The 24,593-nt window shown below is 35.4% G+C and overlaps 1 protein-coding gene across 1 annotated transcript in view; it reads left to right on the top strand.

Moving 5' to 3' along the window:
- LOC136037761 (ras-related protein Rab-27A-like) overlaps positions 1-23,923 on the top strand; it is a 50,360-nt gene extending 26,437 nt beyond the window's left edge. Inside the window, exons 4-6 of the mRNA XM_065720563.1 lie at positions 12,282-12,396; positions 19,797-19,909; positions 23,651-23,923. Of these exons, the coding sequence (XP_065576635.1) occupies positions 12,282-12,396; positions 19,797-19,909; positions 23,651-23,843 (421 nt within the window). The 3' untranslated portion in view covers positions 23,844-23,923. The remainder of the gene's footprint in view (positions 1-12,281; positions 12,397-19,796; positions 19,910-23,650) is intronic.
- The last annotated feature ends 670 nt before the right edge of the window (positions 23,924-24,593 follow it).

The following is a 24,593-nucleotide window of genomic DNA, read 5'->3' as shown; positions in this document are numbered from 1 at the left end:
TTGCTTCAGAATTTTCGATAACGCAGATGTAGATAAAACATTTAATCTTCAATAAAGATATCAACATTGTGAAGTGATAACATCTCACTAAAATACAGTTGTCACGCCAGTCACGTTCTCTGTTAAATAAGAAGACAACACGTTTTTCCCAAGTAAAAATAAGGAGCAGCGTTAAAACTTAAAATGAACAGAAATTATTACGTATACGAGAGGGGTTGCTCCTCTTACACACCTCAATCTTTACGCTAAAGTTTTTTAGCACTTTTAAACAAAATTTTTATTGTCCTAATTAAAAGGACATAATATTTCAGGAGTCATTCTTAAAGAATTGGGACAGAATTCAATTCAATTTATTCAAATGAAACATAACATGAAAAATAATAAAGATCCTAATAGCGAACTTGTTGAGGATCATAGCAACAAAAATTGAAAACGAAGAAGAAAGAAAAAAAAGAGAGAAAAGAAAAAAAATCGCTCGGCGGAAGTAAAGACACACTTGGGGACTATGAAAGAACTACCGAATGAACGGAGGCAGAGGCCTTCAGAATTATTGCTATTAAAATAAGATAATAATTGGGGAGGAAGATTTTTATGGTAAGTGGAGTATGAAAGGGACAGATTTAAATTTTTGATGATTTGTTCAAAAGGGATAATACCAAAATCGAAGTACAAGTCCTAGGTGGGATATAGTCAGGGCAGCCGAAAAACTACTTTGACGGCACGGTTTTGGGCAGATTTTAATTTATTAGTAATTGAAGGATAAGTGTTGCCCCAAGCAGATTCGTAGTATGAGATATATTGGTAAACAAAAGAGTAATAAAGGGCGACGAGGATATCGAGAGGAAGCAAACAATTTACCCGATTAACCATACTTACCTGTCGCAAGATTATGGCTCTGATGTAGGAAACAAGTGTTGCAAACGATAGAGAGGAGTCTATGTGGACATCAAGAAACTTGACAACTTCGACCTGCGGTAGGAGATCGGTAAATTATTTTAGGCAAAGTGCTTGCAGAGCTTCATCTTTTTGTAAGGGGTTCGGAATAATACAACTTGACTTTTCTTGCAGCTGATGGTCATGCAGTTAACGAGACACCACTCCTGTGCTCTACTCAGAAGGATTTGAGAGGAGGTGATGACGGATGGTAAATTAAGGCCGGTGGTGAAGAATTTGCTATCGTTAGCAAAAAGTACTGGATGCACTGATGGACCGAAGTCCGTAGCCAAAAGGAGAAAAAGAATTGGACCAAGAACAGAGCCCTGCGAGACACCTCTCCAGAGAGTTAGGGGATGCAAAGTCACCCTGCCCAGACTCAAGTTCTGTACTCTACCAAAGAGATAAGAGCCGAACCTTGAAAAAGGAACTCCATGAATCCCTAAGTTGTTGAGTTTACTTAATAAAACAATGTGATCAACCACGTCAAAGGCCTTAGAAAAATCCACCAGAGCAAGCTGGGAACGTATGAGCTGTGTGGTGTCGATTAGTGCATGAGCAGTTGAAAATTTGGAACGGAAGCCATATTGATGAGGAGATATCAACAAATCTGAAGGATGAATCCCAAATAAAAAGGGAGAAAGACGTCGGAATATAATTCTCTCGAGCACTTTAGATAAAACTGGGAGAAGTTATATTGGGCAATAATTTTTTATCTAAGACGGATTGCCTTATTTTTATGAATCAGGATAACAACTGCTGATTTAAATATTTTCTGGGAAGTCTCCATTGGTCATAGACAGGTTTGCTATATGCACAATTGGTTCACAAGTATAGGAAGATGCGGTCCTGAGAAGCTTATTGCTTATGCCAAAAAATTCAGATGTAGTACTATTGGAGAGAGATTCGATAACTTGAAGCACCTCTTTACTATCAGTTGGAGAGAAAAATATAGATCTGGGATTCTTGCTAGGGTGTACTGACTGAGAGGGGGAACAGGAGTTAGCGTTTGGAATATTAGTGAAATAATTATTAAAAGCATCTGGTACTGAAACTGGGTCAATTAATATGCCGTTGATGTCCTTAAGGTTAATTGGTACAGATCTTGACTTCCTTTTCTGAAAAATTTTTATTTATTGTGAACCAAAATTTTTGCAAGTTCCCTTTGCAGTGAGAGATTTCTGAATAATAATAATTTTTTGCTTCCCGGAGGAGTTTAGTATATAAGTTTTTATAATTTTTAGAATTGGTCAGGTCAATAACGCTACTGGTTTTGCAAGCTAACTTATATAGCTCATTTTTACGGCGTGAAGAGATTAACAGGCTATTGGACATCCAGGGGCGTATATGGGTAGTTTTTCGGTTTGATTTACGGACTGGAAAGGTTGAACTGGTAAGATCTCTCAGACCCTGTGTGAAATCATTTGTTACTGAATTAACCTGCGGACAATCCAAAACCTTCAAAGGATTTCAAAAGATACGTGAATCGGTTCATATTCACACTATTACATACATAGGGGTATTGGTTCTAGAGGGTTGAGTAGCTGGTAGGGAGAGATAGATTGGAAAGGGGTCTGACAGGTCAGAGAAAATTATTTTGGAGGACAGGAGGCTTCCCAGGAAAGTGGATGCAAAAATGTTATCGATTACAGTAACTGTAGACCTCATATGATTAATTCTAGTAGGAAAAGGATTGTGGGAAGAAGACCACTTGAGGTAAATGTTTTAAAGAAGGTATCACAATGATTATTATTGCTAACATTTAGTAAATTACAACTAAAGTCCACAAAAGCTATTGCCTTCTTTTGAGGCAAATTAATAAAACTAGAAAAACCACCAAATAGATTACAAAACAAAGATGTCGGAAATGAGGGTGGTTTATAGTCTTCCGAATTCAAAATAACGTAAAGAAGTTTCTTTTATCTCGTAAGTGATTTTGACATGAGGCTCGTTCCGGGTTGTCATTCTATTCAAGGCATTTCCCTGATTTATTTTGCTGTTAATTTTTTTCTGTCTTCTTCTTTTCTTTTCCTCTTTCTCTTTTTTATCCTTTCTTTCTTCATCAATTGAGGTTCTTCTGTATTAAGTAGTGTAATATGAACGTGGTTTTAATTAGCTGAGGGTGATAACCTCGCTTGCCCTTCCAAGCTTATTGCCTTTCTTGGCAGGCGAATGGCGAATAGTGTTTGTTTTCTTTTCTCAATAAATATAAATCTGGTATCTCATATAAAAGAATTATTTTCAACACTTATGTCTACGATTATTGAATAAATGTATCTATTAATTATAGGTTTCAAGGATAAGGATTCACAGTCTAATAGCCTGGTGAATGTAAAACTTGACCGGATGTAAAGAGAAATGCCACCAGAGGACTCGGTTAATTTTCTTTCAATATGAATAACTTGAAAGTCAGGGAGGGAAAATTCATTAGCATCATCAAATTAGCCACGTCTTCGTTATTCCAATTACGTCGAAAGGGCAGTAACCGTTAACTAAAATTAAATCTTTAAAATTACCCCACTTATCCCGTATGCTTCTGATGTTAAAGCAAAGTACATTAAGCTTGGTCTCTTCCATTAGCTTAGGTTTCACATTTTTCACAAAATTAAAAGTGTTGAGATATTCTCAGTTAATTTGGTATAAGGGGCTATCGGGGCTAGCTAAGGGGTTGGTGGGTAGATTATTTTGATCATCTTAATAGTTAAAAACAACACTATTACACTGTGATAAATTCGTGAGAAACGTAAAATCTTGTATAGTACACATTTAAATATCCATGGTGATCTGAGCTTCATCATCTCCTTGATTTGAATATTGGAATTTTTCTTCGGCTGACGAAATATCATTGGTGGTAATTTTGGACTGGGATGGAAAGTTTGCTGGTTTTTTTTTTCGATTTCTTGCCTTTGACTAGGGCAGTGGCACTGACTACCGTATTGGTGGTAGTGGCATTGTCAGAGCCTGTATTAACTTGATTTGCAGTTGAGACTACAAGGCTCAGCTAGCTTTGATTCGGAATCTATGCCCTTTTTGATGGTAGATAGTTGGGCTATAGCTGTTTGTAAGATGTCATCACCTAGCAATGTTGCTTGACTTCTAAAATTAAAATAAAATTAAATAAAAGTTTGACTCTTTCTCTCAACTCTGCATTTTAGAACAGTAAGAAACTTTAGCGTAAAGAGCGGGGCGTTGATGAGGAAGCAGCCCCTTTCATATACGGAGTAATTTCTGTTCGTTTTAAGTTTAAATGTCGCTCCAATCTTTCAGCTAAAAAAACTTGTTTTTATTTAAATTCTAAACGTTTTTTAATCAATGCATGTTCTGATTTTGGCTCTCCGCAGAGGAATAATTAACACGAAATTTCCAAGTTTTTTTTTTGGCTAAATGTCTTTCTCATAATTTTGATCGAATGATTTTGAAACAAAAGGAGCGGGGGAGGAAGCCTAGCTGCCCTCCGATTTTCGGTTAATTAAAAAGGCAACTAGAACTTTTAATATTTTTGCAAATGTTTTTATTAGTAAAAGATAAATGTGACTTATAAATTAGCTTACATAACGCACTTTTGTAATGTCATGTTTTTATTACATATATGAGGGGTTCACCCCCTCGTCCGTACCTCGCTCTTTACACTAAACATTAGATTTTGTCCCAATTCATTAAGAATGACCCCTGAATCACAAAAGCCGTAGAATAAATAGTTGAAATCACTAAAAATACTTTAGCGTAAAGAACGAGGTATTAGGAGGAGGTGAGCCCCTCATAGGGGTAATAATTTTCGTTCGTTTTAAGCTTTAGTGCTGCTCCTTACTTCCAATTGAAAAACTTCTCATATTTATTTTCATGTTTTTTTTTTTAATAAGTCTAGAAAATCTTGCACTCCCTTCATGGACATTTTCTTCCCCGATGAAATTCCTCGATGGAAAGTTCCCCCAACATATCCCCCTCTTGTCAAACCCTCCCCCAACCAAAAAATCCCCCTGGAAACGTATGTACACTTCCCAATAACCATTACTATATGTAAGCACTGGTCAAATCTTGTAACTTGTAGCCCCTCCCACGGGGACTGTGGGAGAGTAAGTTGTCCCCAAAGACATAGTTATAAGGTTTTTCGACTACGCTTAATAAAATGGCTATCTCAGAATTTTGATCCGTTGTCGTTGGGAAAAAAATTAGCGTGGGAGGGGGCCTAGGTGCCCTCCAATTTTTTGGTCACTTAAAAAGGGAACTAGAACTTTTCATTTCCGTTAGAATGAGCCCTCTTGCAACATTCTAGGACAACTAGGTCGATACGATGACCCCTAGAAAAAAAAATAAATAAACACGCATCCGTGATCTGCCTTCTGGCAAAAAATACAAAATTCCTCATTTTTGTAGATAGGAGCTTCAAAGAATGCACTGCAGGGCCGACACAGAGACCATAGTAGTCAAGAAGTGTCGTTAATTCTAAAATAAATAATAGGAGCTTCAAACTTCTACAATAGGGTTCTCTGATACGCTGAATCTGATGGTGTGATTTTCGTTAAGATTCTATTAATTTTAGGGGGTTTCCCCCCTATTCTCTAAAATAAGGCAAATTTTCTCAGGCTCGTAACTTTTGATGGGTAAGACTAAACTAAACTTGATGAAACTTACATATTTGAAATCAGCATTAAAACGTGATTCTTTTGATGTAGCTTTTGGTATCAAAACTCCATTTCCTAGAGTTTTGGGTACTATTGAGCCGAGTCACTCCTTACGAGTCCGAGTTCGTTACCAAGAACTGTTTGACATGACCGATGGGGTTTGGGTGGCCAAGGGATTCTTGCAGCTGCAACTGAGTAAGGTAGGCTCATTTTACCAGATGCTCTTAGGATTAAGACTCACTTTTGGTGACCCGGGCAAGATTGTTTTTGGAGGGCTATGTGTCCCTTACGTTACAGTTTCTACGGAAATGGTCTGACTCAGGGTATTCACTAATTGCGTGGCCTGTTTTCCCACACTTAAGGTAAGACGGAAGGGACTGTTTGCTGTGGTCATGGGCCAGACAAGTGGAACATTGTAGGGGCTTAGGCTTATAAATCTTGTACAAAAGGGATCTACCTTACAAGAGTGTTTCTCTGTTTATCTCAACTTTACAGGAAATGAGGATTGAACGCCTTGGGTGAAGGACTCCTTCTTTGTTTAAACTTAGCCTTATTGCAGTTGAAGGATCGATGAGAAGTCCTGAAGAATTGATTAGTTCAGCTTGCATTTCCTCCACTTTTACACTGTTTCAACATCATACAGTAAATACTTGTGTAACTTTTTCGCATCTTTTTTTGTGGCTAAAATTTTCGAGACATCAAGAATTATTTCTTTGGATCTTGGCAGAACATGGTCTGCCACCTGAGAAGACGTAAAGTAGATATCAATAGACCCATTCTGCTTGAAAACAAGTTGAAAATTTACCTTGGTGATCAGAAAGATAACTTTCCTAAATTGCATTATCCGATCTCTTGAAAAGGGTTCGCCATTGGTTTTCTTGATTGAGACAGTATAATAATTGGGTACTATAGTACTAGTTTCTGGGACACTTGAAGAGAGGGGTTGCACTGTCACTGGCGAACGAGTTTCATCCTTTCTCCTCTTTCTGCCAGGCGTGTCACCTCTTTTATTAGAGTTAGTTGCAGCTAAGGCCTGAATTCCTGACAATTGCCTAACTGTTTTGGACCGCGTAGTTGGGGGGGGGGGGTCAAGGAAGAGTTTTGGAGGTAGGTTGGAATGATGACTGGTCAAGGGTTTCAGTGGGAGTATTCTTCTCGGGTGGTAGCCTTATGGACTGTTTTTTTCCGACATTTATTCCGACAAGACACTGCAGATTCACGAACTGTTAATCAGTCTTAATTCAAGGTTACTTAACCAACAGGAAATATGACAATTTTTAATCAGTGATATCACCAATATATTCGATGTTAAGTAGGTTAATCACTGGTGCACAATACCCAAGGGGGTTTCCTGATGGAAATAACCAATTAATATTCAGTTATGGAACTAAATTATACACTATGATAAATAATAAGTCACTTTGTACAGAGTGAGCATTCATCACAATTAAATCCGCAAGTTAATTGCGCAATCTAACACAGTACAGTACAAAAGATAATCCGATTAGGTTAATAATTTAGATACTTAACTCAGACACATCTTTAACTCAAACTTTAGCGTTAAGAGTGAGGTGTTGAGAAGGAGTAACCCCCCTCATACCCGTAATAATTTCTATTCTTTTTAAGTTTTAATGCTGCTCCTTACTTTCATTTGAAAAAAACTTATTTTTCGCTTAATCTCTGATCGTTTTTTAAATAATGCCAGGATATTTGGCTACACCTCCACGGAAAAATCCCCTCTCCTGGCCGATTTATTCTCTAGACCAGTGGCACTCTAATTAATTTATGCGTACCCTTGGGGGTACGCACAACTTTTTAGGAGGTACACGGCCAGCCAATACTACAACCCTTTAACTCTAGGATTGACAATTTTAGTTATAGTTTACTTGGTACCGGTAACTAAGAAGGGGTACCTTAAAATGTTTTGTGGGTAAAAGATGTACAGTGTTTAAACAAGTTTGAGAGCCCCTACTCTAAACAATTCAATATTGGAGAAAATTTACCGCCGGACACGTACCCTTAACGTCTCCACCTGTACAATTGAATCGACAAAGAGAAAGCAAGACATAAGAAAAATCTCGTACAGGAATTCTGGTAAATTTTACCAGTGTAAAATTTCCCCTGAAATCCTTCCCCAAGACAAATTGTCCCCGTGGAAAATCCTACCTGTAGAAAATTCACCACCCACTCAAAAAACGTATGCATACTTCCCAATAGCAAATACTACACGTAGACAATGGGTTAAGTTTGCAACTTAAAGAGCTTTTCCCAGGGGCTGTGGAGTCATGAAATCTCCAAATATATATTATTCGGCCTTTTAACTATGCTGAGTAAAATAGCTATCTTAAAATTTTGATAGGATAATTTCGAGAAAAAGCACAGTGGAAGGAGGACTAGTTCCCCTCCGATATTTTGGTCAATTAAAAGGGGCATTAGAAGTTTAATTTCCGTTTGAATGAGCCCTCTCCGGATATTTTAGGATCACTGGGTCGATACGATCGCCCGAAAAAAAACGACAGCCAAAAGCTCATATGGCACTTTTGACGAGATCGGAAAGAGCCAAGAGCTTCTTTCCACCAACTTTCGTTACGATCTCTCTACTCTAAGCGTTTTCCAAGATTTCTGGTTTCCCCGTACAACTCCCCCCAATGTCACTGGATCCGGTCGGAATTTAAAATAAGAGCTCTGAGACACGAGGTTCTTCTAAATATAAATTTCATTAAGATCTGATAACCCATTCGCAAGTTAAAAATACCTCATTTTTTTCTAATTTTTCCAAAATAACCGTCCTTCCACTCCCCCCCCCCCCGATTGTAAAATTGGGGAAGTGACTATTTCCGATTTAATCTCGTGGGGTCCCTGATACGCCTGCCAACTTTCAGCGATCGCTATATTGATCACGTATCTAGTTTCTGATCTCATCATGTAAAAATTGGGTGGTCCAAGATTTGAATCTGACACCATTCGCATCCTAAGCAAGAATCATACCCCTGGACCACAGGCCATACTTACGAAAAAGGGTCATTTGTTCTATCGGCAAAAAAATCTTATCAACTATCTTATTCGCTCCCCCCCCCAGATGGTTGAATTGAGGAAGAGAGTATTTTCAGTTTAATCTAATCTGGGCCCTGATACACCTGTCGACTTTAATCGTCCTAGCTTATCTAGAAGTACCCAAACTGGCAAATCCCCCAACTCCCCAAAAGAGAGCGGAACCGATCTGGTTATGTCAATAACGTATCTAGGACATGTGGCTATTCTTCTCACCAAGTTTCATCCCGATCTCTACACTCTAGGCGTTGTCCAAGATTTACAGTTTCCCCCTTCAACTCCCCCAATGTCACTGGATCCGGTCGGGATTTAAAATAAGGGCTCTGAGACACAAGATTCTTCCAAATTTTAATTTTTATTAAGATTTGATCACCCATTCGTAAGTTAAAAATACCTCATTTTCTCTTTGAGTGTCCCGGTCGACATTTATATTCCCTGTGTACCGGTCGTCATTTATATTTCCTGTGTCCCAGTCGTAATTCGTCTCCCGGCTGTCCGTGGGAAAAAAATCCGTATTCAGATCTATACCTCATTATTCTAATTATTGCCCTTGAGCTTTGTTGATGGTTGTTGCTAACGAACATTCCCTGTGTCCCGGTCGTCATTTATATATCTCCCCTGAGGCCCCCGGTGTCCCCGTTGTAGTTGTGTCCCTGTGTCCTGGTCGTCATTTATATTCCCTGTGTCCCGGTCGTTATTTGTGTCATGGTGTCCCAGTCTGTAATTTCTCTTTGAGTATCCCGGTCGTCATTTATATTCCCCGTGTCCCAGTGTCCCGGTCTGAAATTTGATGTGGTTTTTTTGCCATATATAAGCACAAATCTTCAATAATAACTAAAGTGCAGTTATAAATTTCTGATGTAAAATCCTAAGTCATATCTGACGTCTCTAACTGTTTTCGATGGAGTATATCCTCGGCCATTTTCGATTTATATTTCTCCCATAACTCTGTAGGAGTTGAAGGAGAGCAAGTTGTTAGTATGATTCCAAACAATGCACGAATTTGACTTGGAGTTGGAATTGATTATTAAAGTGATAGCCGTCGGCTCCATCCCAAAAAATGATAGGATATTGTAGGGCATCGTAGCATCGACGAGTTTCAGCAATTCTTACCAACTGAGCGGTTCGCTTATGAAGAATAATATCTTGAGGTTAAAACTGATCACCCTCCATAACGATTCCACTTCGTCGATAGTTGGAGCATTGTATCTACGCACATGTTCACCAGTAGGTGTTTTGTCAGCAGAAATAACAATTTTATTCTTATCAGTAGGCATCAAATCGATGGCTGTTTTGAACAGACGCACTAAATTATTATTTTCGCGGAAAAGATGTTGCAATTGGGAAACGATAGTCCTTTCAACGTCGGGAGAAATTTTGCAACGTGCATTCAATTCAGAATTTCTATCACTGACGAAATACAGTTGCAAAAATTTATGATTCTCGCCTGAGAATGGTAGAAGGGACCCTGCTCTATTATTATTTAAGAATTAACGACGCTTCTTGACTAATAAGGTCCCTGCATCGGCCCTGCAGTGTATTCCTGCAGCGTGATTCGATCTCTGGGTCCCGTATTACCAAGCTAAGGTAAAATCCACTGCGCCACCACAGGACGACCCTGCTCTATGATAAATTTGCCCTTTTACTTAGAAAGTAGGCATACATTGATCTTGATTTTCGATTTGGGCACCAAACGACGTCATTTGGAAATATGAGTTATATTTTCTAATCTTTGAAAAAAAAACGCTTAGATTCTGACGTAGTTCCAGTAAACAAAGTCTTCAATGGCTCTGGTGGTGCAGCCAGTTGAGGAAGTTTAACTTTTCCTGAGGCGCAACACATTCCCATTGTTTCACCATTAAATTTCAAGGCCTTGCAATAGGGACAAATTTTAGACATAGTCCCGATTTGAACACATCTACTCAAGCTATAATCATCGACTGGGCTGTATCTGAATGGCAGGCGATAATTTTCGCGTTGTTCTTGTGGTTCCTCGGCACGCTTTCTTTTGGTGATTTCTCTTTGAGACGCAAGCCTGTTTTCACGCTGTTGTTATGATTCCTCGGCACGCTTTCTTTTGGTGATTTCTCTTTGAGACGCAAGCATGTTTTCACGCTGTTGTTCTGGTTCCTCGGCACGCTTTCTTTTCATACTTTCTCTATTAGCCGCAAGCCTTTTGGCATAGACTCTTTGAGCAGCTTCCTCGACTGTTGCCATTTTAGGTTCTTCTGTCATTTTAAAATTAAAAATTTCTCTTTGAAAGGCTTTCTTATATACTTATAATGACGTCATATACCAAGCCTCGTCATAACAATAATGACTTCAGTCGTAAAACATGACGTCAGTCGACACACATACATGACGTCAGTCAACACAAAGACAAACAACCTATTTTTATATATATAGATATCTGTCATTAGTGCTGATTCCAAATATTGAATAAAAATTAATTTTAAATTTACCCATAGCTATTTGTTAACGATAAGAAAATTTACCTAATTTTATAAAGGAAGGGGAAGCACCCAGAAAAAAGGAGCCTTGATGCAACCACACACTCATTGATAACACCACAAAATTACATCACAAAATCATTGATGATAATAGAACATGCCACATAGGGCATTCAGACATAACTTTACTTGTAATTGTTCCTTACCAGGAACATAGCTTTACTTATTTTTGTTGCCCGTACAACCCTCCCACCTGGGATAATTCAAACTACGAACGTGCAGGGACGTCCTTTCCAAACTATGTATAATAAAGCCAATATTTATGAATGGCGTAAGTTTTGCCTTGATTTTGACGTTAAACTTATGCTACAAATTTGGGAAATAAAATAGCAAGAAATTGGTATAAAAAACTTGTATCAACACTAACTGTGTAAAATAAAATTTAGATTAGTTTAGTACTTTTTTGTTTATGATATATTTGAGTGGACCAATTAGATTGTTCTCTTTATTTTGTGTCAGGAAGGAAAATTTTAATGCCACATTGGTTGTCTTGTTTTTCTGTGTGAAATTATAAATAAAAACAAAATGAAAAGTTAAAGTCTGTCAATTCGGTTTTCTTGTGTGAAATTTTAAAGCTGTGAAACATTTCGAAGTCATTTTTTGAGTCCCGCAATTATTTGTAAAGAGTGCTTTTGCTATCCAGCCTCTCAATAATTGTTATTATTGATGTCGTTTTTGTCGTATTATTTTTCTTCCTCGATTTATTATTATTTTTTTATAATTATTTAGGTTTCGAAGCTTGGCGACAGCATTTTTCCGTGATGGGAAACTTAATAGTAACTTAAGGAAACTTAATGAGTAACTTAATATTCAGAACCAAAGAGTATGGGTAAGAGTGGAAACTGGCGCTAATATCCATATCGCCAATATCAATAACGATTTGAGCATTTTTTCCCGAACGAAACCCTTTTGAAGAGAAAACACTTCCAAATTAAAACCACTCAAAAACCTTCCAATTTATTAATATTTTCTTCCAAATTAAAACCACTCAAAAACCTCATAATTTATTAATATTTTTAGATTTGGTTTGGATATTTGTTTGAAGATGGTTATTTGAGTCTTATTTGAATATTTGGTTTGAAATCTAAAATTGTTATTATTGATGTCTCTTTTGTCGTATTGTTTTTCTTCTTAGATTTATTTTTTTTTTTTTATTATTATTTAGGTTTCGAAGCTTGGCGACAGCGTTTTTCCGTGATGCCATGGGATTCTTATTGATGTTCGACCTGACAAATGAAAGATCGTTTTTGAGTGTACAGGACTGGCTGTTGCAGCTAAAGGTAATTCATTCAAATAGATTATTTTAAAAAAAAGATTTAAAAAAAATTAAAGTTATGGTTAGAAATTTCTTTAACGTAAACAAAAAATTGTATAACAAGATTTTTAACGTCTTTCTGAAACAATGCGCTATCTATACATATTTTTTTTATCAAATAATTTTCAAAAATAAATCAAATTATAATTAAATCAAATCAAAATAAATAAGAAAATAAATATAAAAAATTATGAAAATATAAAAATAAATCAAAGTTATGGTTATTATACAATAACCATAACTTATTATACAAGGAAATTTTTGGAAAAAGTCGGATCACAAAAACTAGTAAGTAATGTAAAAATTATTCCTGTATTTTAAAAGTGTGAGACTTTAATTTCTTAAAACTAAAATAGTATCTTCCAGCTCTCGGGTTCAACCTTCTTGAATACAAAGTCGGATTGGAGCTTTAATTTTGGCTCCCAAGAAATTTAAAGGTGTCTAAAATCTGAGATGCCGATTACCAATTTTGGTAAACAGAAAAACTGATATATTTGTATGGGGTGATAGCATTTCCATATATGCATCAAAGAAAATGGGAAACTAAAATTTGAGTCTTAACCAATTTAATATGAAAAACCCCACTTAGGTGAAACAAATGGAAACATTATTGAAAAAATGTAGAAAATTACGAAGAAAATAAGATTGATTTAATCAGCAAAAACCAGCAAATAGAACAAAATTGAGATTCCTCTATAAGTGAGGCTTAAATTCAAATCGTTGTTGCTAATTAAGGGAAACTTAACGTTAATTTTTATAATTTTGTTTCAATTTACTAATAAAGACAAATGAAACTAAGAAATGACAGGAACTAAAATAAGTGATCAACCTAAACATAAAGATAAGAGATACTGCTAATTGTGAATAAATAAATCTTCAAACGAGCAAAAGTAAATTTGTTTTCTGGATTATTTTCAAGCTCGCAATGACACCTGTCACGGCTTAAAATATTCATAAAAGTAGATAAAAGAAAAGAAAATTAATAAAAAAATACTTAGTTAAATTCACTACAAAAGAAAAACCTGTAAAAGGACTATAAACAAGGGATTTACAATGAACAAAGGGTTTTCAACTTGTCATGTACAGTCATAAGCTAAAATAATTCATAAAACGACACTTCTCAAATATATTCACATTAATATAGACAGGAAAGGAGAAACAAGGGAAAAAAAGGAAAAACAAGTGACTAATAAAAAGAGAGTCAAATAGAAATTAATATATACTAAAACATGTCCTCAATTGACAAAAATCTGCGTAGAATGTTTTTATTGGCAAGGCCGACAAAAATACGCCCTTAATTAGACCAAACATACTTGTTGCCATAATTCTCACGAGCTATGTTAAGAATATCTCAGCGCTGGTGGGTTAGATTTTCTGAAACAAAATTACCACTTTTTGCAAGTTTTGCCGTAGCTGCGTAAACGGTCTCGTGATCGCTTTGTCACGGAATGTAATCAGTGCAAGAGCAATTTTCTCAGGTTGAATAGAATTTCTGAAGGTAAATCGGTACACTTGATTTATGTCAGCATTAGCTATTCTGGCGAGCCCCATCTTTCCTTGGAGGCTATTCAACATGGTAGTTTTCAGATCCGATTTCGGGTTTGTTTAACGCTATTGATGAGTTTATTTAACGCTAGATGAGCAAATCTAGTCTAGAATCTTGGTCGATATCATGTATACGGTGCTCAATCCAAAACATTCTATTATCATGAGATTCAAGATGAGACTTCAGTTGACTTTTTAATGAAGTTGATTTATCTGAGTCAACTTATCTGAGTTGACTTATCTTCAGTTTACTTATCTGAAGATAAGACTTCAGATAAGACTTCAGTTTTTTCTCAATGTCAGTGAATTTCGAAGTGTAATCCACAATAATATTTTGATGGATCTCCAAAACATTGTGTTCAACCGAGACTTTTGTCTTACCAATAGAAGCTAAGTGAGTTTGCACTTATGTTCCAATGCCCTTTCTCAAGTTATCTTTAGTGCGGACAATTTCCCTTTCCATCGCAGTTAATCGTGCTGTTACCTCCTTAGTCTTACTAACAGTACTTGTGCTCTGAGCGATTATTGTTTTTGAAGCCATTGAAATAGACATATTTTTTTCAAAGACTTAAACGCTCGCAGTATCTTTCAATTTACAACCCAGCCCTGTCAAATTTATAGATCAAGATGATGACCTCTACTCCCTCAAAGTTTCTACCTGATTCTTTGAGCCATTTCCAAGATATTGCAAGTAATCTAGAAATCAGGTTCACATGCCTTCCCTCTGATATACTCAGGCACATGTGTGGTTTCCAGCTTATAATTTTGGGGAACTCAGAATTAAACGACACAGAGGAACTTATTGGAAGGAAAACTAATTAGAACTAACGATTTTCTTTGGCCCACTTTAAGATACCCCTCTCCTTCTATTCCAAAAAAAGTGTGTTTTTTTTTTGTCAAAAGACTGATCTTCCAAAGTTCTGAACTAATCAGACACCCAGGATAAAACGTACACACTTTTCAGTACAAAATCAATGTGAAAACAATGAGTAACTTACATAACAAAACTTTAAAAAACGTTAAGAAGAGAATACAGCCAGTGAAATAAATGCAGATTATAGTGTAAATATATCGGTCAAGACCTCTACTTAACCATTCTCAGTGCCGAATAATAAAAAAAAATCCAAAGATTATATAAAAAAAAACCTTACAACAAACACAAAACCATAAAAAGGACGACCCTTTCGAAGTAACGGTGAAAGGGAAGTGAACAAAAATACAATGCTGAAGGGTAATTTAATCTTTCTTTATATGCTGAGCCATTTTTAAAAGCCAGCCGCTTCCCAGGTAAGATAATATTACAGATTATGTTAGGTTGCAAAACATGATTTTGTCGATTGACATAAAAGTGATCAGAATTAATAAATTCAATGTAAATGCGGCTTAGATAAGTTTTTCCAGTGTCTCTATTGAGGGCTACTCTTTGGTGAATGTCTCTTTTTATTTACTAAAATATACTAACTTTGACTGTAAGTTTAGCCATTTCTCTAATATTAATGACCAAGAATAAACAGGAATAGCAATATTTAAGGTGAACAAAAATGCTTCTTTTTTACTGTTCTCTTAAACTACTTTGCAGCTTTCCATGGGGTTAAGGTCTCATATACAATGAAAGCTTGGCTTCTCTTATATACAAAAAATTACTAGATTTTACCATCCACTCCCCCTACCCTCATATAAAAAGGACACTAAAACCATAGAATAGAAGAAAAATTCAATATTTTATGCAATGCAGATAAAATAACTTTCTACATTTCATATTAGCCAACGATACTTATACTTACTTACGACACGACTGCCTGTCCAATGATTATTCTTTATGGTTGATTAAATAAAAAAAACGAGTTTTTTTAACTGAAAGTAAGGAGCGACATTAAAACTTAAAACGCACAGAAATTACTTCGTATATGAAAGAGGCTGCTTCCTCATCAACGCCCCGCTCTTTACGCTAAAGTTTGACTCTTTCTCTTAATTCTTCTTTTTAAAACAGTAAAAAACTTTAGCGTAAAGAGCGGGGCGTTGATGAGAAAGCAGCCTCTTTCATATACGAAGTAATTTCTGTGCGTTTTAAGTTTTAATGTCGCTCCTTACTTTCAGTTAAAAAAACTCGTTTTTTTTATTTAATTTCTGAACGTTTTTGAATCAATGCATGTTTTGATTTTGGCTCTCCGCAGAGGAATAATCAAAACGAAATTTGTATATTTTTTTTGGGGGGGGGGCTAAATGGCTTTCTCATAATTTTAATCGAATGATTTTGAGAAAAAAAGAGCGGGGGCAAAGCCTAGTTGCCCTCCGATTTTTTGGTTAATTAAAAAGGCAACTAGAACTTTTAATTTTTTACGAATCTTTTTATTGGTAAAAGATTTACGTAACTTATAAATTAGCTTACGTAAAGAACTTTTGTATTCTCATGTTTTATTACATATATGAGGGGATTCGCCCCATCGTCAGTACCTCGCTCTTTGCACTAAAGCTTAAATTTTATCCCAATTCATTAAGAATGACCCCTGAATCACAAAAGCCGTAGAATAAATAGTTGAAATTACTAAAAATACTTTAGCGTAAAAAGCTAGGTATCATAAGGAGGTGAACCCCTTATATGGGTAATAATTTCTGTTTGTTTTAAGTTTTATTGCTGTTCCTTACTTCCAGCTGAAAAAGCTTTTTCACATTTATTTTTTTATTTTTTTTTAAATAATGCTAGTAAATCCTGCTCTCCCTTCATGGAAGTTTTCTTCTCCCATGACAAATTCTCGATGGAAAGTTCCCCCAGCATATCCCCCTCTTCTCAACCCCTCCCCCCAACCAAAAAAATCCTCCTGAAAACGCCTGTATACTTCCCAATAACCATTACTATATGTAAGCACAGGTCAAAGTTTGTAACTTGTTGCCCCTCCCACGGGGACTGTGGGGGAGTAAGTCGTCCCCAAAGACATACTTATAAGGTTTTTCGACTACGCTGAATAAAATGGCTATCTCAGAATTTTGATCCGTTGACTTTGGGAAAATAATTAGCATGGGAGGGGGCCTAGGTGCCCTCCAATTTTTTTGGTCACTTAAAAAGGGCACTAGAACTTTTCATTTCCGTTAGAATGAGCCCTCTTGCAACATTCTAGGACAACTGGGTCGATACGATCACCCCTGGAAAAAAAAAAAAAAAAAAAAAAAAAAAACAAATAAACACGCATCCGTGATCTGCCTTCTTGCAAAAAATGCAAAATTCCACATTTTTGTAGATAGGAGCTCGAAACTTCTACAATAGGGTTCTCTGATACGCTGAATCTGATGGTGTGATTTTCGTTAAGATTCTATGACTTTTAGGGGGTGTTTCTCCCTATTTTCTAAAATAACGCAAATTTTCTCAGGCTCGTAACTTTTGATGGGTAAGATCAACTTGATGAAACTTATATATTTAAAACCAGCATTAAAATGCGATTCTTTTGATATAGCTATTGGTATCAAAATTCCATTTTTTAGAGTTTTGGTTACTATTGAGCCGGGTCGCTCCTCACTACAGTTCGTTGCCACGAACTGTTTGATTCGTTACCACGAACTGTTTGATTGTGTATGGCTTTGCTGTTTAACCTATATAATTGGATGGATGAGTAGGGTTAAAGCCTCATATTCTCCTTCTGTCTTCCTTTTTTTCTTTTTTTTATGTGTTTGTGCTGTTACATTGGTGATTTCTCTTTTCATTATATATTTTTGGCGAAAACAAATTTGTGGGTCTTCCTTTTCTCCTTCTGTCTTTTTTATGTGTTTGCGCTGTTGTATTGGTGATTTCATTATATTCTTTTTTCATTATAGCTATAATTTAAACCTAAAAGTTTGTTTCAATATAGTTAGGAAGAGGATAGCTAATGAACAAATATTGCCTTAAACTATCTGAAAAAAATTACTCTTTTTAAATTGGCTTTATTTGGCATATGGGCCAACTTTTAATGAGTTGTCTCCCAGAAATATGTGAATGGCATATTAACTATGTTTATCCAAATACTCAATAATGGACAATATGCCAAACTTATGGTCATAAACTATAAATATATGCAAAGGCCAGCTTTTCATGTGAAAACCGGCACCCCTCGAGAACGAAGAAGTAATTGAAGAAAAAAGTAAAAAAAAAAAAAAAAAGAAAAAATTTCATTGTTCCAATCATAAACTATGAATCAAATAAATCACTAATGTTAATCTATATATATATAAATAAGTTGTCTGTGTGTGTGTGTGGGTCTGTCGGGTGATGTCATGTTTGTGTGTTGACTGACGTCATGTTTTCGACTGACGAAATTACAGACCGGGACATCGGGACACAAATGACGACCGGGACACCGGCACATAGGGAATATAAAAGAAAAAAGAAACATAAATAAAAAAAAATAAAAAAAAGTAAAAACCAAACAAAAAACTAAAAAGTAAAAAGGGGAAAAATATCATTGTCCCAATCATAAACTATGAATCAAATAAATCACTAATGTTAATCTATCTATATATATAAAAATAAGTTGTCTGTGTGTGTGTGGGTCTGTCGGGTGATGTCATGTTTGTGTGTTGACTGACGTCATGTTTTCGACTGACGAAATTACAGACCGGGACATCGGGACACAAATGACGACAATAAAAGAAAAAAGAAACAAAAATAAAAAAACTAAAAAAAAAATAAAAACCAAACAAAAAACTAAAAAGAAAAAAAGGGGAAAAACACAAAAATTTATTTCATCATATACCATTTCAAAAACGAATGTATATACAGACCGGGACACCGGGATACAAATGACGACCGGGACACAGGGAATATAAATGATGACCGGGACACAGGGACACAACTACAACGGGGACGACGGGGGGCACAGGGGGATATATAAATGTTAACGGGGACACAGGGAATGTTCGATTAGCAATCACCATCAACAAAGCTCAAGGGCAATCATTAGAATCATGAGGTATAACTAAAAAAACTAAAAAAAGGTAAAAAACTAAAAACTAAAAAAAAATACCAATTCAAAAACGAATGTATATACAGACCGGGACACCGGGACACAAATGACGACCGGGACACCGGGACACTCAAAGAGAAATCGCAGACTGGGACACCGGGACACAAATGACAACCGGGACACAGGGAATATAAATGAAGACCGGGACACAGGGACACAACTACAACGGGGACGCCGGGGGTTGCAGGGGATATATAAATGACGACGGCGACACAAGGAATGGTCAATTGGCAATCACCATCAACAAAGCTCAAGGGCAATCATTAGAATCATGAGGTATAGATCTGAATATGGATTGTTTTCCCATGGACCATTATATGTTGCATGTTCAAGAGTCGGTAAACCTGACAATCTATTTATATGCACAGGCAATGGGACAGCAAAGAATGTTGTATATTCGCAAGTTTTACGTAGTTAAAAACATATATATACATATATATATATATATATTCACAGGTGGGACATAGGGACACAACTACAATGGCGCGTAACTAATATGGCGCGTAACGACTTACGCGCGCCGGGGGGGTTTAGGGGGAGCGCGAGGCGCCCCCACCAACTAGGTGTTGGGGTGGCGCGAAGCGCCATCCCAACAGCTAGTAAACTATATAAATCAAAAAATCATAAACCCAAGTGCACTGGTCAAAAGCAGTGAGACCAAAAAATTGCTCAAATGAGACTTGTGAGCCATTTTCACTACCTTTCGAAAGGTTATTTACGTTAAATAAAGGGTAGTAAACAAGGTTAATTTCAAGAGAGGCAAAATATAGATGTTTTTATTTAATCAGTACCGCGAGTATATATGCTAAATATTTCTTTCTTTAAGACCCATAACTTCAGTCAGGATCCTGACATAGTACTTTGTGGCAACAAAAGCGATTTAGAATTTCAGCGAGTAGTTTCAACTGAAAGAGCAGAAGCTTTTGCTCATAAGCACGGGTAAGGTTAATGTTATCATTATTTGCTCTTACACGTTTAATTTGTTGTTAATGCAATAGTTTAGAGACCCATCAAAATATTCTTGAGACGTAAATGATCAGAAATCGTCACTCATAAACGCTGGCAACAAAATTATTATTACCACATTGTTCTTTTTGCCACCCCTGATGATTTATTACAATTTTTAGTGATTTTAATATTGCCTAAGCAAAAAAATTACTAAATCAGCATATATATTCCCAGGCTATTGAAGAAAATCAATGAAAAAATAACTAAAATCTAGTGAATTTTTCCTCACCGCGTTGTAACACAGTATTCAAGCCTAAGGACTGTAAGTTTTCTTTATAGCAAATTTAGCTCGTGGTCCCAAGCTAGCTAGAGGTGTCTCACTAATAAAATGGTTGTTAATGTGTCCAAAAGTGGTACAGTAATATTTTCAGCGGTTCATTGCTCCCTGTTTGATTTTTCTTGTATATTTACTTTGTATTTTGATAATTTTCTGATTACATAAACTCACCTAATTAAAATTTTCGGTGCGCTTTTGGATACTAACTTTTCTAACTACCATCATCCATCCCTCCCATCTCTAGGATATTCTTTCTCTCAAAAATAGCGACGAAGACCACACTGCCTTTCCATAACAAACAAATACAACGTAGAAACAATAGGGAAAGTTTTTTCAAGACAATGGAAATTATTCTTTCTCTCCAGGTGGAGGCCCTCCACAAGTTTGATTTTTGTTTTTACCACAGAGCTTATGGTCTCACTGTATTTCGCATTTTTCAAATCACCACTTTCTTATTGTTGCTCTGTTTTGGTTGTGGCATGTTTTTCTCTACCCCTTTAAGACGCCTCCAGAATAAAGCTGTGCCTGACCTTCCACCAAAGAACCCCCCTGTTGTTTTTTATAATTATACTGGCATTAAAAATTCGATTTCCTTGTTAAAAAGAAATGTTTCCTCCTAGCTTTTGATTTTTTACATTTTTGAATTTCTACAAGCCTGTGTAGTTTTTTTTTCAAAAACACTTCTTCTTTGAATCTTTCCCTTTCCCTTCGTAAGTCCCATCTAACCATTGAACTTCCAATATTTCGAATCACTTTTTCTGAGCTTTACCCGGTTTATCTACGTACTAAGCAATGGAATTATCTTCCCTCTGATATATCAAGTGATAAGTCTTGGAGTAAAAACTCCGCATTTTGATCTTTTTCCGTGTTTTTACTCTTGTCCGTAAGTTTTGCCACTTTATGTTTATGTTTTCATGTATTAATCTATTTTATCATGAAAAGAGAAATCACCAATGCTACAGCACAAACACAAAAAAAAAAAAAAAAAAAAAAAAAAAAAAAAAAAAGAAAAAAAGGAGACAGAAGGAGAAAAGGAAGACTGTTTTCCTAAATTAGTGATTAATATAGACCAGCACTTGAATGAGGCCTTAATCCTACTCATCCATACAATCACATAGGTCAAACAGCATAGCCACACACAATCAACCATAAAGAATAATCCATGGACAGGCAGTCATGTCGTCAATAAGTATAAGTCGTCATTTACCAAACCATAGAAAAAATAATATAGACAAATAATTCAGAGGCAACACCCAACATAAGGGCTCATCAGGAGAATACACTGGCCTATATAGGGTTTCGCCACTCTAAATTCTCTACCCAGCACAGTGTTGTGGCTACCACAGAATATCCATGGCATCCCCGCGTCAGGTATCACCCCCAAAATACATGTCTATAAAAAAACAGCAAATGTAAAACAACCAAGTAAAACCAAAACAAGCTTATCCTGTTAATATATCCCTCCCTTTAGCAACAATAGGTAAACTAAATATTATAAAATTTACCAAATCACAAATATTAACACATTGCAAAAAACCTGAATGAACTAAACAATTATATAATTCATCTTTACCATGTGGCTAATTTTTTAAAAATTCCGCTCAAATAGAAACACAATTCAAAATAAATGGCGCTGTGACAACATTTCTCGAACCTCCGAAATTAGTCAAAAATTTCTTTAAGTATTTCTAGATAATTCTTTTGATATTTATTTAAAAGTTCGTTATAATGAAAACTAAATTTTTTAAATTGCCAAGTTAATTTATTTGCAGAAAAACCTCTTGATATCAATTTTTGGCTTAAGATTTTACATCTATTTTTAAAATCAATATAATTACTACAAATCCTTGCATAAAGAAGTAACTGTGAGAAAAACGCTGAATATGTGATATTTGAGTGTATATTACTTTCAGGGAATGGGAAACTAATCACTTCAAAATCAAAATCATCCGTTTTATTATACATTTTAAAACTTAATTTATTATTATCACAAATATTAATATTTAAATCTAAGAAATGATCTTCATGACCAGCGCCATGACTAGGCTCAAGAATAAGCTCTGATGGATATATATTTTTAGAAATATCAATGAAATCCTTACAATTTAAGACCAAAATATCATCTAAATATCTTTTATTATTTGACAAAGCATGTTTTAAATTAATTGGATTATTCTTATCCATCATATATTTATATTCTAGTTGACTTAAAAACAAGTCAGCTATAAATGGGCTGGCATTCCCCCCCATGGGAATTCCCATAATTTGCTTGTACAAATCACCCCCAAATCTTATATAAGTATTGTATAAAACAAATTCCAATAACTCAAAAATCATATCCAAGCTGTAACATCTCAAGTTAACTGTAGTATTAAAGCAGTTTGTCCATATGGCTTTTTTATTATAACTGTCTATTTTTAAGAACCTTTTACTAGATAAGAGGAAAGATTTCTTTATAACAGTTTTTAAATTATCTAACACTAAATTGAGTGATAAATTAGTATACATTGTCGCAAAATCGAAAGACTCAATTCTTTTAGCTGAAACCATTGTTAAAGAATCTATCACCTGCAGTGAATTATTAACACTCCAATATGGATTAAAATTCGAAAATTTTTTAATACCAGAACAATAGGTTTTAAGTTTATTTACAATTTCCTTTAAAATTAAAGAGAGGTCAGTAGCAGCAATGCGGGTTGGACATTTAGCTGCTCCAGCAATAAACCGTGGTTTAGGGGGATTCTTATGAAATTTTACAGTCCAATATAGGAAAGGGAACTTTTTATCATTGTCATTTATTTTAATATTAAAATTTTTACATTATATTATATTTTATATATTATTGTATATTATTTAAAATCATATACATTTATTATTATTATTTATTATTATTATTATATATTTTATACATTATATATATAATTACTATATTTTATATACTATTAATATAATACGTTACATTATATTTTATAGTATTAAATAAATGAAATGAAATGAAATGAAATATAGATTCCAGCCAAGTTGGTTCTAATGGTATACTTTGTGTTTCGACCTGACACAATTTTGTTTTGGGCCATTTTGTTTGTTACTATGGAATGTGTTCGTCGCTTACTAGGTTACAGCTACTACTGCAGCCACGGTCAAGAAAACTTTTTTCAATTAATAAGTGACAAAAAATCAAACGTGTGAACAAAAAGTCGAAACTTGTGCCCCTGAAAGGTGCAGAGGAAAGGGTTTAAGGAGGTGCATTATTTCTTTGAAAGTGCAGTTCTTTGGAATAAACATATCGTTAATGTTCGATTTTTAAAGAAAATAAGCATTGCCCGGATAAAAAAAATGAAAGATATCAAAATAAAATAAACTATTTATTAAAGCTTTATTAAATTAATTTATAGATTGTATTACATAGAAACTAGTGCCTCAACTGGAGCAAACGTTGAGAAGGCCATCTCAAAACTGGTTGATTTGGTGATGGACCGTATGGAGCGAGCAGTTGAAATGTCACTTTTCTCTGGTAGTAACGGAAGACCACTCAGTCATGTTAAAGCTTATGCATCAAAACCAGTCGAAAGAAAGTGTTATTGTTAAATGTTGTTCTATGTTCTATGCCTATGCTCTATGTATAAACTGCTATGTTCTATGTCATGCAATTATAATAATTGAAGTGGTTCGCTTTATTAAAAAAAAGAACAGTGGCTAAATGGCTTTGGCCAAATGATCTTACCGTATCATGAAAAATAGGTCATTCCCTTGTAGTAGAGACAGTTAGCTTATGATGCACACATATAGGTATTTATAGGTATTTAAAATTTTCAAAGGAGAAAACAAATAACCAAAGCAACTTTTTTAACAAAAAAAAATTCACTCAAGATCGGGTTTTTGTTGCTTCTTTTGGCTGATTTTCTGCCACCTAGAATGTGGCTCATTTCTTTTACTTTTCACAAAAATTAACTTTCGGGACTTTGCTGCAGCAGGGATCGAACCATGTTGCTCCGTATTGACAAGCAGGGCATCAAACCACTGTGCTACAACAGGTTTCGTATAGCTTACAGTCTTCATAAAAATACGCTTTAAAAAACCTGTTATTTGTGTGACAATCTTGGTTTCTTGGTTGAAAGATATGCGTTTACATAACACCAAAAAATATAATTAGTTCCTCCTGAGCCCTTTTTGACGCAGGTCATCCACATATGTTTTGAGAAATCTATTCAACCAACTAGTCCATTGCACCGTTTTAATTCTGACCCTTTACCGTCTGGTGAATGGTGACCTTCACCCTTCACCCTTTTGTATTCTCAGCCGGGCTCTGAACCTTCTGTTATTTATTTTATTATTAAA

The sequence above is a fragment of the Artemia franciscana genome, chromosome 17 (assembly GCF_032884065.1).
Source record: "Artemia franciscana chromosome 17, ASM3288406v1, whole genome shotgun sequence".
Lineage (NCBI taxonomy): Eukaryota > Metazoa > Arthropoda > Branchiopoda > Anostraca > Artemiidae > Artemia > Artemia franciscana.
The sequence above is the reverse complement of the archived record's forward strand: the minus strand, read 5'-3'. Positions and strand labels throughout refer to the sequence as shown.